Below are 16335 nucleotides of genomic sequence, written 5' to 3' on the forward strand. Positions count from 1 at the left end.
TAAGAGGCAGACTGTTCCACAAAGGAGCGATCACCCCACTGTTTGCACTGGACCTGGGCACGTCCAGAACCCTTTGATCGGCAGACTGAGTTCTGCATGTTCTCCCTGTGTCTGCATAGGTTTCCTCCAGGTACTCCGGTTTCCCCAACCACTAAAAACATGCACAATAGGCCAGAATGGGCCAGAATGAATGTAATGTGAGTAAGTTGTTGGTGGTGTTCTGAGGGGCCGATGGCACAGACTGGTTGCCTCGCTTCCGTCAGTCTACCCCAGGGCAGCTGTGGCTACAAGTAAGGGATAGTCCAGTTTTTTCTGATAATGGACACCTCGGAGTGCATTATCCCGCTTACTGCTGTAACTGTTCATTTGGGCCTGTTCTGGGTCCTGGGCAGCTGTTTTACCTGAAGCTATTTCCAGCTCAATTGTTTATCGTTACTATGGAAACAGCTGCATGGAATAATACATAATGTGATTTAACTGTTGCCCTCCAGCCAATCAGTGTCGTGTATTCACCCAGACCACGGTATAACAGGATCTTGTCACCACAGCCCGAATGATTGACATGCACTGTCTGGACCAAATAAACCAAAAAATAAATAAAGTAAATGATTTGAGTCGCTAAGTAAAACTAAATCTGCCTGTGGAACAAATGCTTTTGCACTTAAATTATGAAAAAAACATCTTATTGCACTTAAAATGTTATAATACTTATAATAAAAATACTCGGCAAACCAGGACAACTCAAAATCTAGATCAAGTATTCTGCACACATTGAGTGCCATAAACAGGAAAACTCGCTCCTATGCGTTGATTTTTTTTATTACGGAACTAGACACTCGAATACACCTTATGTGTGATTTTGGCAGCTCTGTGATGAGGAAGTGAAATAAATGACGATTAAAAACTTGTGAAAAGTCACGATCTGGACATTTCATATCATTGTGTTTCTTGTTTTCTCTTTTTCTAGTCCGAGGGGGCGCGGTGTTGTGTAGTGAACAGCTGTAAACCCGACACTTTCCTCTCGCTCTCTGGAGCTCCTTTGACAAAGCAGAGCGGCTTCACATCAAAACAGTTGAGATTTCAACGTTTCTGAGTTTTTAAATGGTTAAAATTGGTCCAAGGACGACTGAGAAACATCCTGTTAAAGTCTTGAATCCAAGAACCAGGCTGAAACTGAGATATTTAGGCATTTGCCTCTTCCCATAACATAAGTGTCTGTCCAGAGAGGAGAGAGGAGTGAATAAGAAAGGAAAGTGTTTCATAAAACACACAATATCTCCATTTCTAGAAAAAAATCTGACCAAACTAGCCTCTGTTTAGCTTCTGATTTTTCACAAACCGAGGCACGTAGAATTAAACAGTTTTCACCTACAGAGAGCTTAGCGTCTCCCCTTTCAAACAAGGATTGTTGTTGGTTCTCTACAGCTAAATCCCCAAAACAGCGCGGCACTCAATGTGCTAATTTGAGTCATTTTAACTTATTTATTTGACTCCATAAGATAAGATAGAACTTTATTGATCACATAATGGAGAAATTCATACATCAGATCTCAAGAACAATCAGGGATAAAATAGGATTATTTTATATACCGGTACATGCATTTCCAATGACATCATGCATAGTTCTGGCGGCCATTTTGAATACCAAAATAGTATTATGCAGGCTAAACTAACTCACTGAAGAGGAAACAGACAACCTTTCTCTGTGATTTTTACAGTTTGTCATGTCAACAGAGTCTCAGTCTGAGTCAGTGTTTAAGATGCACAAGACGCTAGCATGCTAGTGGTTAGCATCTGCTCAACTCTGACCTCTGTCACATGTTGTAGCAAACGTTTGGAGTTTGGTTCAGGGCTTTCTCTTGGAAAGGTCAGAGCTAAGCTATTGAAGCTAAATGCTAACTGGCAGCATGCTAACATCTTAAACACTGACTCACTGGTTTCTTCACATAAACGTGCGTCTCTGGGGCCATGTTTTTACTGTTATATTGAGCAAAGTTTATGAGTACATAAAAATGCCACTGTCAATCAGTTGTCTTTCATTTTCACACTAGAGTAGAAATAGCCTATTGTTACAAGTGGTAGTGCTACATAATGCTACTTCGGTATTCAAAATGGCCGCCATTACAACAAAGGTCACATTTACATTACAAGGCATGTATACAGTGAACAAGCCGATGTCATGTGCAGCTCTTCGGACAGCGCCATCTTGAAATAAGATCAAGAATCTCTTTTCAGCTGAGTCCTGGCTCCAGAGGGGAGCCTATTGTAGATGTTTTTGTGGAAGAGCATCTGGACACATGAAGAACATGCAAACACAGACAGGCCCCTCACAGCCCCGTAACTGCAGAGTGTTCGGACTCGGCCGTACGTCATTACTGATAATACTCTATCAAAACATATGCCGCGCAGAAGTTATCCGTAAAATAAACTTTGACAATCTAATCTTATCTTTGTGAGAAAAGTCAAAAAGCCAAATGCGAAGCGCGATAAGTGAGCCCTGCGGTTTTAAAACATCCTTTATCGGAACCTCCTGTTTGAGAAAGTGTCCGATTTCGACCCTACACATGTTTCGCGTTGATATAACCACATTTTTGATATTTTCTTTCTCTGTCATTCGGGTTCGCGTTGCTCTGCGTCCAAACCCGGGAGGAGGAGGAGGAGGAGGAGGAGGAGGAGGAGGCCGAGGCTCAGGCGCATGAATGAGCCCATTGAGAGCAGATACAGAAAAAGACACTCTCTCTCTGCAGTTAAGTGTCATTTTTCAGCGGCCCGACCCACGTGGGAGCTCGCGTCGGTGGATCTGCGGGACGACGTTAAGACTTTGGTGTTTGTCTAACCGTGAAACAGGGGTCGGGGGTCAAATTCATGTTTGCCCCCGGACAGGATGTTCTTCTCACTCGGCTGTGGCTTCGAGCGCCGATCAAGAATGCAGCTTGAAATATGTGCTTGGATTCGCAGAGCGTTTTTAGACGAGCATTTAGTTTCATTTATTCATCGCTCCGGGTCAAACCGCTCGCTCCCGACTTTAGCCTGTCACGAAAACAAAATCTGAAGTTTGACATATTGAGGCAGACAGATACACATCAACTCGTCTAAGCTCAGGCAAGAACATATATCAGTCTAGAAAAATGGTGGCCTGTTCCTTTAAGGCGAGACAGTGCAGGTGAATAGGGAAAAATATTAAAGTTAGAGATATCAATTTGAATCTTTTGCTGTAGTGTGCTGACATGAATATGAGGAAAAAATGTAATGAAAGTTTTCTGTCAGTTAATGTTTTCACATAAAAATAAGGCACTTTATGCATAAAAATGTCCTAAATTATATCATATTAATAATGGAACCCAGATTTAAATGTATGGTTTTATTTTGTTCATATATTAGTCACAAAGATGTTTGAATAGTGATCAGTGAAAACATCTCTTCGCTTTGATTTTTGCAGGTCAGAGCTCAATAAATTAGGGTAAGAATAAGATATTTAAAAAAAAAAATCCTCAGAGAAAAACATCCAAATATTGTTGAGCATCTTATGGCTTATGTAAGATTTTTAGATGTCACATTGTACGACGTGGGGGCGACAGTGGAGCAGGTGGTAGAGTGGGTCCTCACGTGATCAGAAGGTCGTGGGTTCGAATCCCTGCTCCTGCAAATGCACACTGTCATTGTGTCCTTCACCCTACATGCCTCCAGTGTCTGCGTACACTGGTGTGTGAATGAGAGAGTGAATGTGTGACTGGTTCTTTACTGTAAAGCGCTTTGGGCCTGATAATGGTAGAAAAGCGAGTCCATTTACCATAAAATCGTGAGTTCGTCTCCAATGTGTGATAGTTTAAAGAGAGAATCGTAGCTGCCACCAAAGTTTATTGTAGCGAACATCAGGCTATAGACGGTGTGTGTTTAGCTGAGGCGAGTGTGTTGAATAAATAAATGTGTTTATTTCTGTGGAAAAGTGCAGGGAAAGTTCTGTAAAATGTGGAGTCAGACCCACTCATGGCTCTGTTACTTGTGACTCTGGCGGCGTGCCGTGTTGACAGGACACCGACTGAGATCCTATTTGCTCGCTCTGCGATTGGCTCCAAAATGTCAAACACTGCCTGATATCGGTCGTAGCTCCTCTTTGGTTGTACGACGGTTCTATTTTATATCACTGTCCCCGTCTCACTGTACGACAATCGATTTACAATTTTCGTTTGCTGCAGACGGCCAAAATCGTGCAGTGTACACCCGACATATTGTTGCGAGGGTGGAAAGAAAAACAAATTTTTGAGAAAACAGCCTTTAAGTTTTGCAATGTCTGAGTATATTTCTTTTCCGTCTTTCTCCCAGAAAGGAAATGGCAATATATTTGGATCACAACATCATCCTGGTCGTCTTTCATGCTAGTACATGTGCCGCAATGTTGTAGTTTTTCCCGGGAAATCTCCGGCTGGCTAGTGAACAAAACCTCATTAAAGAAACAAACTGGAGTTTTGCGAACACACACGAAGTGCACACACAGATTTGAACCTGCAGCCTTCTTGCTATAAGAGGCCAGTGTGAACCGTTTTAACAGGTGAAATGACAAATATAGAGGCATCGGTCAGCCTTTTGTCACTTGTTATTCAAAGCCCACTCCATCCATCCATCCATCCATCCATTTTCTTCCGCTTTATCCGGGGCCGGGTCGCGGGGGCGCAGTCTCAGCAGAGATGCCCAAACTTCCCCCAAGCCCACTCCTAAAACTTTAATTGTATTGTTTTTTATTTCAATATATTATTTCAATACATTTATTTCTAAAAATAAAATCAAGCAGATTTTATTAGATAAAGAAGGTCTTTATCTCAGAAGCCAAGTTCAAGTTTGGCTTGAGTGAGGTTCAAGCACAGAATACTTTCTGTAACTTAAGCTCGAGGCTAATTTTGAAACGATTACCAAGTCTCTGGCCGGGGTCAAGGGTCATTTAGATGTTCAGCCACCTGCTACTTGCAGTCTTTACCATAACATGTCGTGGGAATTTTAACGCTAACCGCAACAGTCCGGCAACAGTTAAATCACGTTCTATCGGTGCGTTCATGTGGACTCGAGAGCTCGTTCTCCCGAAATGTGACGTCATTGTCCCCACTTTGTGTTCATGTGGTTTTATGTGGGAAAGTGGAGATTTTGATATTATCAAATAAAAACGGTCTTTTAGCTGAGCTAATCATTTAAATGTATTAGCATCTCAAAAGCTAAACCTTAGTTTGTTAGTTTAAAAAAATATATCACGTAAATTTACTTTTTGTTAACATTGACGTCGGGCATTTCACTTGCAGTTTTGTTACTACGAGGATGACGACAGCTCACACTAAACTCAAAAAAGTAGTAATGTTTAACTAAAACGCTCACATGAGACGATAAAAGAACAAATCAGCTGATTTCGCAGGCGGGTGCGGAGGTCGGGATGCTCGTCTTGACCTGAGTTCTCCAGTCGTTTTCCCAGCTGAGCGAGCGCTCACCTGCATTCCCAACTGGGTAATTCATTCGCCCGAGTTCCCGGGACCACATGAACGCACCATACATCACTACACTGCAGCTGTTTCCATAGTAACGACAAACAATTGCACTGGAACTAGCTTTAGGTAAACCGGCTTAAAAGTGAAATAACTCCTGCCCAGGACTTTAAAAAAAAGCAAACTGGCCCAAATTAAAAGTTTAACTTTGTGGGACCATGGTATAAACGCATCGTGCATTAAAACCGTGAACTGGACTCTGTTCACTTGCTTTCAATTTGCAAACTACAAATACAAAATCTGTTTCTTAAAGCAGTACTAAGTAACTCTTGCCCCTAGAGGCCATAAGCGCAACTGCAGGTGTCGTAGCAAGTTACGATTTTTTAACTTATTAATTGTCTTGGAGAATAAATACTAAGGGAGAGAGGGTTATTGACTAACAAACTAATAGTTTGTTAGTCAATACTTTTGCACATAGACTGGAGCATTTAAAATATATAAAGTTTGAAACTATATATATTTTAAATGCTCCAGTCTATGTGCAAAATTACTGGGACAGCATTTTAAGGAAGGGGGCCCGGGGGGGGCGACTTAAAACAAAAATGAAACAGAGTCTTTCAAACATGAGCTGCTTTTCCTGCAGTCTGAAAGATAAATATAAAATAATATTTTATTTTTGTTCGTTTCTGGCAGTTTTTCTGTCAGTGGTTCCCCTGTAATGCCCCAGCCCCTGTATACTCGGATTCGCCCCTGCTCAAAATAGCTTCTGCGTAGCCTTCAGTCCCGCTGTCACTGGGCTCTGTGTGCGGAGTCACTAAATGCTGTAAACTTTGTGTGAAACATCGAAAAGCCCCGAGATTCCTGTTGATTAATCAGCTCTTACGCATCGTGGTTCTGGAGGCTCCGTCTGCGCTGCTTCAGTCCATTGTTTCAAATGTTTTCCTGTCCGTAAATCTCCACCCCTTCACTGTCTTTAGAAAACTTTTAATGCATCCAAAGAAACACGTCGTATTTCCTCCTTTACGCGCTGTATTGATTAGACGCTCCGTCTGGAAATCAAAAACGCATGTGGCTAATTACCATAATGTAAACATAGATGCACCGCTTTTACGAAATTAATCCTGATCTTTCGACAGTTTCACTCAAATGAATAATAGCTATAAAGTCACAGCAAGTCATTGAGAGTCATTGGCCTCAAGTCCAAGTTAAGTCTCGAGTCACAAACAGCAAGTCCCAAGTCAAGTCTTTTTGGAGCTTTGGTCAAGTAAGTCTCAAGTCTGACTCGAGTCAAGTCATGTGACTCGAGTCTCCCACCTCTGCCAATCATCCCATAAACACTTGTATTTCCCCCACAGGGACTACGGAAAGGATTTATTAAGGTAAACACGTTACTTAGCACTGCTTTAAAAAAGGCAAATACATGACATGTACAATATCTAGACTCGGCCTGCCCTAAAACACCAGAATTACTGTCCAACGTCCTGATTTAAACCCTTTTTAAATCTTTTCTTTTTGTGTGAATAATTAGTGTAGTAAAAGTCACCATCATATTGCCTCTATAAGGTCTTGTGCATGGCTAGAAGATAATCCTGAAGTGTATTTTCGAGTAGCATGTGTCAAACTGTTGTTGTGCAGTAAAAGTGAAAGCGTCCCGTGGGTGCGGCCCCCGGGGTGCAGCGGTAAATGGGGCTTTGCGGCGCTCCGTTTGGGACGTGTTAAATGATGCAGCAGGTGATGGGCCTGCTCTGGTTAAAGTGGTCCACGGTGAGAACGTCCCGCGGGAGCAGACGGGAACCTTTAAATCAATACAGTCGATGCTTTTGTGAAGTCACTTTAAGCCTTTTACGGACGTTCTCTTTTTGTCATTATGTTGTTTGTAAAGTGTGAGCTGCGCGTCTAATGGGTTAACATGGCTCCAGCGCTGTTTGGTTGGTGAAAGGTTTTGCTGGTAAATCAGTTAAGGTTTCAAAGTTGGTTTAACTAGTTTATGTCCCAGCATCCATTAAGACTAAACTTTTTTCATTGGTGAAGCAAACAAACAAACAGGAAGTGAAGGTTTGTCTGTTTAATCTTAAGGCAGCTCTTTGTTGTAGCCAATTGGTGCATCTAACATTTACAGAATTTCAGATTTTAGACTCTGATGTTACACACAGGAGCGGCAGGAGCATGTTTTGATGAGAAATATCGAAAAAGACAATCCATACATTTAGAAACAAATCATTAGTTATTGGCTTATTTCACATTACAGTCCTGTGTGAAATGTAAAATGTTCATTATGTTGAATGTGCGGTATAGGCGCTCATAAGCTTCTTGCTTCAGCCTCCTTCCTTTTGAGCATCTGTGACTGTTTAAAGGGACTATACAGAGTTTAAAAACTAATTATTTTCCTCCCCCTACATGTTCCAGCCATGTCCTAATGTGTAGAATGAGCCCATACCTGTTCACCACAACTGCCTCTAAAATCCTGCACTGTCACTCAAAAAGGTGTTGCTTCGAGTCAGAAGTGCCGTCATGCATGAGCTTAATATAGAAGCTGCAGTTACACATAAGACCTGAGGTGACAGTAGTGAGTATAAAATGGCCAACTTGCATCTAGCCCCTTTAATGTGTATTTTGTAAATTTGAAATGTGTAAGCTGCTCAAATAAACCAAACTAAACTAAAATGAGTTGTCACCGGAAACCATATGTGATTCAGATTATAATGTTTGAATTGTAAAGGGTAGATATTTTGACAATTCTGTATAATACCCAGTGTGTACTTTGATCCCTCCACCTTAGAGGTAGGAGATATATCGTTTAGACCAGTGGTTCCCAACGTTTTTTGTCTTTTGCCTTTGGCCTTTCATTGGTCAACCGTGTACCCCCTACCTCAAGAGTGTTACAGTTTATTTAAAAAGTACTTACTTAAAAGTGGTATTTGTAAGAAAAAGGACAATGTTGCAGTGAAAACAAACCTACAATTTCCCCAAAGCAACACATTTCACGGAAAAATATAGCTTTTCCTATAAAAAACGATGTTACATTTTCCCCTTTTTTCAGTCTGAAATAGTTCCAAGTACCCCCTGGTTGGGAAACACTGGTTTAGAGGATAATATCCAATATTAACTTATACCTATGCAGTACATACACAATGGAATAATGTGTATTTGTACTTTAGAGGAACAAGATGTAAGGGTTAGGACTTAAGGTTAGGGTTATAGTTTGGGTCTTATGTCTTATTAGATTATGCATAGGCCGGTCATGATAACATTTTAAAGTTTGATATATTGAGGCAGGAAAGCATTGCGATAAACGATATTATTGACTCTAACGATACTAGATACTGTCAACTCTCAGGCATGAAATGACAGTAAACCTTTGTTCTAAAAGTGTATAATCATTTCCTAAAACACCACACAAGCTGCAATAAACACAAAATATAATAAACTCAATTAGCTTCTACCAAAAACAAATAGGGGGAAATGCTATGAAATGTACAGACGATAAATATCGAGGCCAAAATATATCGTTTGTTTTTTATTGAACGATAAGTCGATATAGTAATTATCGTGGCAGCCCTAATTATGTACCACCAAAATACTAATACACATTATTCCATTGTGTATGTAACCTGTAGGTACAAGTTATTACACACTGTTACATAGCACATTACATTGTTCTTAATATGGCAGGTACAATGTATAGTGTTAAATAAAATGTTACCCAAAAAAGCAATCAAAGAATGGTGACGGGTTAAGAGGTTAAAACTAGTATTAGTCACAGTATACTTGTTTATTTGTAGTACTGTGTCTTTTTCAGTCCATGTGCATCAAAGCCACCAATTTACATAAAAAGTGAAATCTCTTTTTCTTCTCAACAAAATGGCGGCTCTCCTGCTAACTCCTTTCACACACCATGCAGCTGTTCAGACTGTTAATTGTTTCACTACATTAAGTACAAATGCCTTATCTCTGGCGTACAGCTCTGGAGTTGAGTGTTGGAGTGCGCGCCATCGTGAAGGGAGTTTGTGATAAAGATAATGAAGCGTGGGCGGGACCGGCGTTCGGGGTTAGCTGCCGGTGTGGTTCTTCTGTGGTATGTTTTACGAGCGAGATCAGGTTTCCGACTCGTGAAACTTTTAATGGCTTTAATGATGAGCCACATGTTGTAGAGTGGTAATACTGGAAGCTATAACAACCAAAAGACGCTTCCCACAAACTTTGTAAACTCTATGGACACAACATTTCATCTCCTCCAGGCCTCCAGTTTAACTTTCAGCATCGTTTCACCATTGTTGTGTCCAAACCAACTCACTTTTAATCTGAATGCAGGAGTGAAATATTGATGATAATCATTTTATCTGGAATGTTGCTGAAAATGATGTCAGATTTACCACTCGGTCCGATCGTGAGAGGAGAGGGATTTTTTTCATTAAAACCAGGTTGTTTCTTCTTTTCTGTTTTTATGGGGCTACCAATACCTCCACGAAGACAGTTTATAACAGTAAATATAACTTGAAGCCAAACTGTGCAACAATTCACTCTGTAAATAGAATAAAATACAAGCATTAATTCAAGGCAGGTGTTTTTATTTGTGAAAAATACCATCAGCCCACTACTTGAGACCCGGCTACTTCTTTGCTGTGACCCCAGGTAGAAAGACACTAACACTTTTATTTATATTATATTTTACAGTACCCTTGATACATTCTACCTAACTAAATTTAGTACAATGGAATGTGCTCTGTAACAATGTGTAGGAACTTGCACCTATAGATACAGACGCCATCTCGTCATAGAAGGGGGCGTGGCCTCGCCGAGGGGGAAAATATAATCTTTATGAAGTGCTGTTAAAGAATAACTGATATTTGTAATGCACAAGTTGTAAAGATCCCCCCCTGGAACCGCCACCTTAACGTGGTGGAGGGGTTTAAGGACCCGAATGGTCCTGGAAGCTATTGTCGGGGGCTTCGGGTCCCTGGTAGGGTCTCCCATGGCAAACAGGTCCTAGGTGACGGGTCAGACAAAGAGCAGTTCAGAAGCCCCTTATGAGAGACCGACAGGCCCGGTTAGAACCATGGACCCACCGTGGACCCACCACCTGCAGGAGGAGCCATAAGGGGCAATGTGACCCGGCAGCGGAAAAGTGGAAGAAATGGATGGATGGAAGTTGTAGTGATCAGATCACTTTATGTGAGCTGTTTATATTAACCCCTTACCACCCACCTTAACCGAGTGTTTTTTCTCCTGTTCGGCTTTACCCAAATCTAAAAGCTTCTGGACTGGAGCTTGCTGCCTATAGGCCAGAGTAATGCCTCATTTGCAAGCAAAGACCTACAAAACTGATCGCGTTTTCTTCACATTTTTGCCACTTTTTTGTAACTTTATCGCTTCTTTGTCACATTTTTGTTGCCTTTTTGTGCGTTTTTCATTGCGTTTTCCTCACATTTTTGTTCCTTTTTTGCTGCACTTTCATCGCTTTTTTTTGGTCACTTTTTGACAATTTTTTGTTGCAGTTTGACACTTTTTCAAGAAGCTTTTAGATTTTGGTAAAGCCAAACTGGGGAAAATGTGCTCGGTGAGGGTTAAGAGGTTATAACAAAACAGACGGAGGAGAGTGTTGAAATGTTAAATGCTTTTCCATTAGTATTCCTTTATATAATTGATAATTGATCGGAAACACCATGGCAAGAAGAGATAAGACTTTACTGATCTCACACTGGAGATAAGAGGACCATTTTTCACTCAGAGAAGCCACTTATGTTAACATCGGATATCGGCACATACTCAATACTCAGACCCACAGTATCGGTATCAAAAAGCTCGGTCTCTAGATCTCTAGAACAAAATGAAAATTCCTCTACAAAATACACTTCCTGCCCCCCCCCCCCTAAAAAAAAGTTGCCATAAAAAGCTCACATGCTCTAATATTTTGTTGGGCCGCCTTTAGCTTTAATTGCAGCACTCATTCCCTGTTTCCTTCTTTCAATAAGCTCCTGCAAAGCCTTCTCCAGGATAGTTATTGTAACATAGTATACAGTGTAACCTGGAATGTGATAAATATAGTTGCACATAATGACTGACCGACTGTCTCCCTGTGTCTCTGCAGCCTGTGCGTTCAGGTACAATGGCCTGTCCTTCGTCTACCTCATCTACCTCCTGCTCATCCCTCTGTTCGCGGAGCCCACAGCGGTCACGATGCAGGGTAAGCCTCCACACGCCGCTACTACACGGCATCACACTCATGAGTTTAGTCTGTTTCCAATTTGAGAGCGTGTTTTTCTCTGTAACACAAACCGGCAGATTTCAGCGTCCCGGGATGTGCATGGCTGTGGGATAGGGAATCCCACAGCCATGCAGGGAATAGAAATGTTTATTATAAGAAAAATGATCAGGTTTGGGCAGGTCTAGGTATGAAAGCCACGGGACTTTGGGCTGTAGTTTCTATAGCTTAATGTGCACTGAATAAGTAGGATCAAGGAATTAAATAGTAGCAGGAGGAATGTTTTCATCAAAGGTAGGAGAAGCAGTGAAATGTGCATAAATGTACTGTGTTACATGTTTGTGTGTTCTATGATGAGCTTGCAACATCTCTACTGTCTGCAAACCGAGTTACACAAATGAAATGCATCTAATTTGAGCCTTTCAACTTTTTACACATGGGACACTATTGTAAAAAACTCAAAAGCAGCGTTTGATCCTAACACAAGCGGACTGTTAGCAATCTGGCTGAGAAACAAATGTATTTTTCCTATATCTGTTAGCATTTAGCCATGAAGCATCAAACATTATGAATGATCCAGATGTTTTCAGCTGTTGAATTTTACTGTAGATACAAATTAGCGTCTAAAAGTGTCCTCTTAGCTTAATGTTAAGTTTTTTCTTTTTGTGGGGTCGGATAGCGTCCATTAGCCTTCTCAATGTATTTTTCCTATACTCATTAGCATTAGCACCAAACATCGCAAATTATGAACAATCCAGATGTTTTCAGCCGTTGTCAACCCATTGACCATATTTAGGTGAGGTCAAAGCCTAGTTATAAATCATTAATGAATGTACAGACCTTTTTAGATTTTACTTTAGTTACAAAATAGCATTATCAAAGTGTCCTCTAAGCTAAGTGCTAAAACATATCCAGTTAAGTTTCTGCTTTTTGTGGTGTCAGATACACATCCAATGGCCACTAAACATCATCCTATAATATGTTAATGATAAGGACACCATATAAATGCCATGGAAAAGACAATACGTTGGTATTGTGCCTGACATCCCTATTGTACACAGGTGCACAGGTACACAGGTTCTGGAAGTCGTCTGCTGCTACAGAAGTACGCATTTACAGGAATAGGCTCAGATAGCTGGAGGCGGGGCTAACGATCGCTGTTTGAACGAGAGCGAACCAATCAAACACAAAGCGGCATACGTCGAGTAAATGTTCCGATGAAAGCCCTCAGAGCAGCTTCTTGCTGTGGCTTTAAGGACAACTCCAGCTCATTTAAAACAGAAGAAAGGGTGCTGGTCAAAGATCGTGTCACAGCCGCCATCTTCACTGTTTTGGTTACGGCCCGGAGGAGCACTGGTTGAGGGGAAATCCTAGCACAGAAGATGACGATGATAATCCTAGAAAAATTACGATATCGGGTATCGGCTACAAAATCCAATACTGACCCAATATCAGTTTTGGCTCTCATCGCTTTAAAAACACAACTTTCACCAAACTAAATCTAAGTGAATATGGGCATGCTGTAGATCATTTTGAAGTTAAGAACCTGTAGAATTCAGCTTGTTAAAATACATGTAACCTCCACAAATGTATGTTTGATTGCCGCGCAAAATGCCGCAGCTAACAACAGCATGCTAAAGGTAGCGACAAGTCTTCCCTATTCATTTGTATGGGGATAGAAATCTAAATTTACACAGGTTCTGGTGTTTCTGTGATTTTTTTGGTTGCCCTACCTGCCTCTTTGTCCATTTTTTTTTTACTCACACGGACACTTCTTTGTTGTATGAAGGTCAAATGGTATCTGCCTATTATAAATAAAAGAAAAGCATGATGCAAAAGTGCTTTCTGATTGCAATACCTCAATCATTATTTCATAGATTCACATGACAAAAAGCTTTTCTGTTACTTTATTTATGCCTCAACTTTTAAAAAACATTTGCCCTAACCCCTGCAAAAGCCTATAGGCCTATAATAGTGCAACTGTAAGTGTCATTATTAATTTATCCTTTTGCTAGTGGCCCAAAAAATGCTGCAACCCGTGGGGAAATGTGCTGAAGTTAATACATCGGTTTTGGTTTTGTATTTCTGTATTAGTTTGGCTTAAATCCCTCCCATAAAGTGTTAACTTTGGCATTTTTGGTATTGTTATCTTTAAGGAGAGTTAAAACCCCACGTCCTCAGAGGGTTTGTCTAATTAAAACAGACGCTTTGTGGGTTTTTGGGCAGTGACTGAGGTAGCATTGCTCCTTTCCTCTCTTCAATGTGGGAACGCGGCCTCAAAAACCACAGCCGATTTCTTTCAAACCACAAAACCCTAAACCTACCACCTCCATCCCAGACCAATCTCTCCCCGGGACCGTTTTTAATAATAGATGGGGCCTATATCAAAGCATCTGCAGCTGAAGAAACAACCAGGAAGTAAAGAGGTGCAGACGGAGAGACAGCGAGCGAGAGCCACTTATCTTCTCATAAATACTTAAGTGCAGTTTTCTAGTAAAGCCGTGAGCCCATGTAATGTATATATGATTATTGCGGACTTCCTGGGCATATGCTGTTTGTATGTCTCTTCACTGGAGGCATTTAGAAACATCCTGGTCCCTCGGCCCCATTAGAAAGTATTAGGCCACGCAAATAGGTTGTGTGCACGTGATGTTATGACAGTCTGGAGAGGCCGGTGTAAGGTTGAGCTGAAGGCAGGTGTGGGCAATATATCGTCTGCAAGATAATATTGAAATTGCGTTAATCTCCAGTGTCAAGAAAGGTAAAGGTAGGGAAATGTTTTGGGGGGGGGGGGGGGGTTGGAAAAATGTGGGGGAAAAGTGTCTTTTAGTCTGTTCCATTGACAGAATAAGGTTAGTCAATGGTCTGTTCAGGACAATTATCTTATAGAGCGACAAAGCAATGTCAATTTTTATGTTTGCAGCAAATTTTTGAATATTTTTTGCTGACTAGCAAAAGTATAGAGTTCAGGGTTATGATGTCATATTGCAAGCGTCATGGGGTTTGCAGCAATAATCAACCAATGGAGATTTTAAAGCAGTACTAAGTAACGTGTTTACCTTAATAAATCCTTTCCGTAGTCCCTCTGGGGGTAATACAAGTGTTAATGGGATGACTGGGGGGTCTTTCATCTCCCCCTGGTGCCTCTGGCCAGAAAATCATAATTGCAACTTTCGTGCCATCGTGTTGGAGCCACCAATACACACTAATGGAATCACAGAGAAGAAGCTAACAGGCTAACGGGCAAAGCTAACTGTGGGGGCTAGCGCTACTTAAACAGTATTTACAGCCAGGTTTGAATGAAAAAAATAATCTCCATTGTGTAATTGGATGTACAATATCCGTCTGTCCCTTTGTCTTTTCTGTCAGCGTAGTATTTACTCTCACGGACAATTAATAAGTAAAAAAAATTGCAACGTGCTACGACACCTGCAGTGGCGCTTTTGGCCTCCAGGGGCATGAGTTACTTAGTACTGCTTACAATACTGAAGCTATTGCTCACATCAAGACACTGTGTGAGTGACATGTTGTGACCAGTTGTGACTTTTTATACTATTTTTAGCTAATATTAGTCTATGGAAAATGTATGCTTGCACAAAAACGGCGGACCTCCATGGTAACAGTGAATTTTCCCGAAGAAAGTCCCCAAAAATATGAGATATTCCGTTTTTGTCAATATCGCTCAGCCCTAGAAGCCAGGCAGAATTGTGTGGTAGATACACATGCTTTGGCCTGTCTTGAGAGCTTCGATAAATTAACTGCGGTGAAATTTTAAGTGGTAATTAAGGTGGTGTCTGTCGAGGATGTTAGTTAAGGTGGCAGCCCAGTGTTGTGTAGACGGCCGCCTAAACAGGAAAGCGCTGCGGGAAACCCTGTGTAGTGGTAGGTTTAGGTTTAGAAGAGGTTTTTAACTCACTAAAATAACAGCGTGACAGCAGAGATCTAGTAGACTTCAATGAATTTATGTAACAAAAAATGGTCACTCAAAATAGTATCTCCTCCCCATTTCCTCGCTAGTTTTGCCCTGGAAAGCATTGCTCTTTACACGCGTTTTAAACAACTATTTTCCTTGGTTTACAATAATGTTGTCCTGATTGAACTAAATCTGAACAAGCTTCTGACTCATGTTTTGCTACAGAACATAAAGATTGACAGGCCGTTAGCATCAGAGCTAATGGTGTGGGCGCGGTTACGACCAAACTACACGCCCCGCGAGGGCCGAGTCTACAGTGAAGATCCCGCCATTTTTATTGTCTCATTCTTGCATTAGATGATAAACAGATTGTCCAATAGAAGTAAATAACTGAGAATCGGAGCTAGCCGTTAGCATGTAGCTAACGTTAGAATTATGGTTAGCATTCACTGTTATTTATGTGTTTATGGGCTGTGGAAACACTTTGCTCTACACTATGTCTCTGTCTCTTTATTTGGTAGAAATACATCCATAATTTAGTGTTTGTTAGTGATGAAGTAATAGGTGAAAGAGTACCGGTAGTTCCTCCTTTGTTTTCCCTCTGGCAGCTTCGAACAGGACCATTTGTACCAGAGACGTTGTCTAATAAGGTTGACTAGAATATGGATGATGGTCGGAGCAGCATTTCATTTTCAGATTAATATTAATACAAACTGTTAATATTTGATTATATAAATACATAAACTGGGACTTTT

General features: G+C 41.0%; 1 protein-coding gene across 1 annotated transcript in view; it reads left to right on the top strand.

Annotated features, from left to right (window-relative positions):
* The window catches only part of piezo2b (piezo-type mechanosensitive ion channel component 2b), a 175494-nt gene that overhangs the window by 20403 nt on the left and 138756 nt on the right, over positions 1–16335 (top strand). Inside the window, exon 2 of the mRNA XM_079569635.1 lies at positions 11554–11649. Within this exon, the coding sequence (XP_079425761.1) occupies positions 11554–11649 (96 nt within the window). The remainder of the gene's footprint in view (positions 1–11553; positions 11650–16335) is intronic.

The sequence above is a fragment of the Gobius niger genome (assembly GCF_951799975.1).
Source record: "Gobius niger genome assembly, chromosome: 13".
Taxonomy (NCBI): Eukaryota; Metazoa; Chordata; class Actinopteri; order Gobiiformes; family Gobiidae; genus Gobius; species Gobius niger.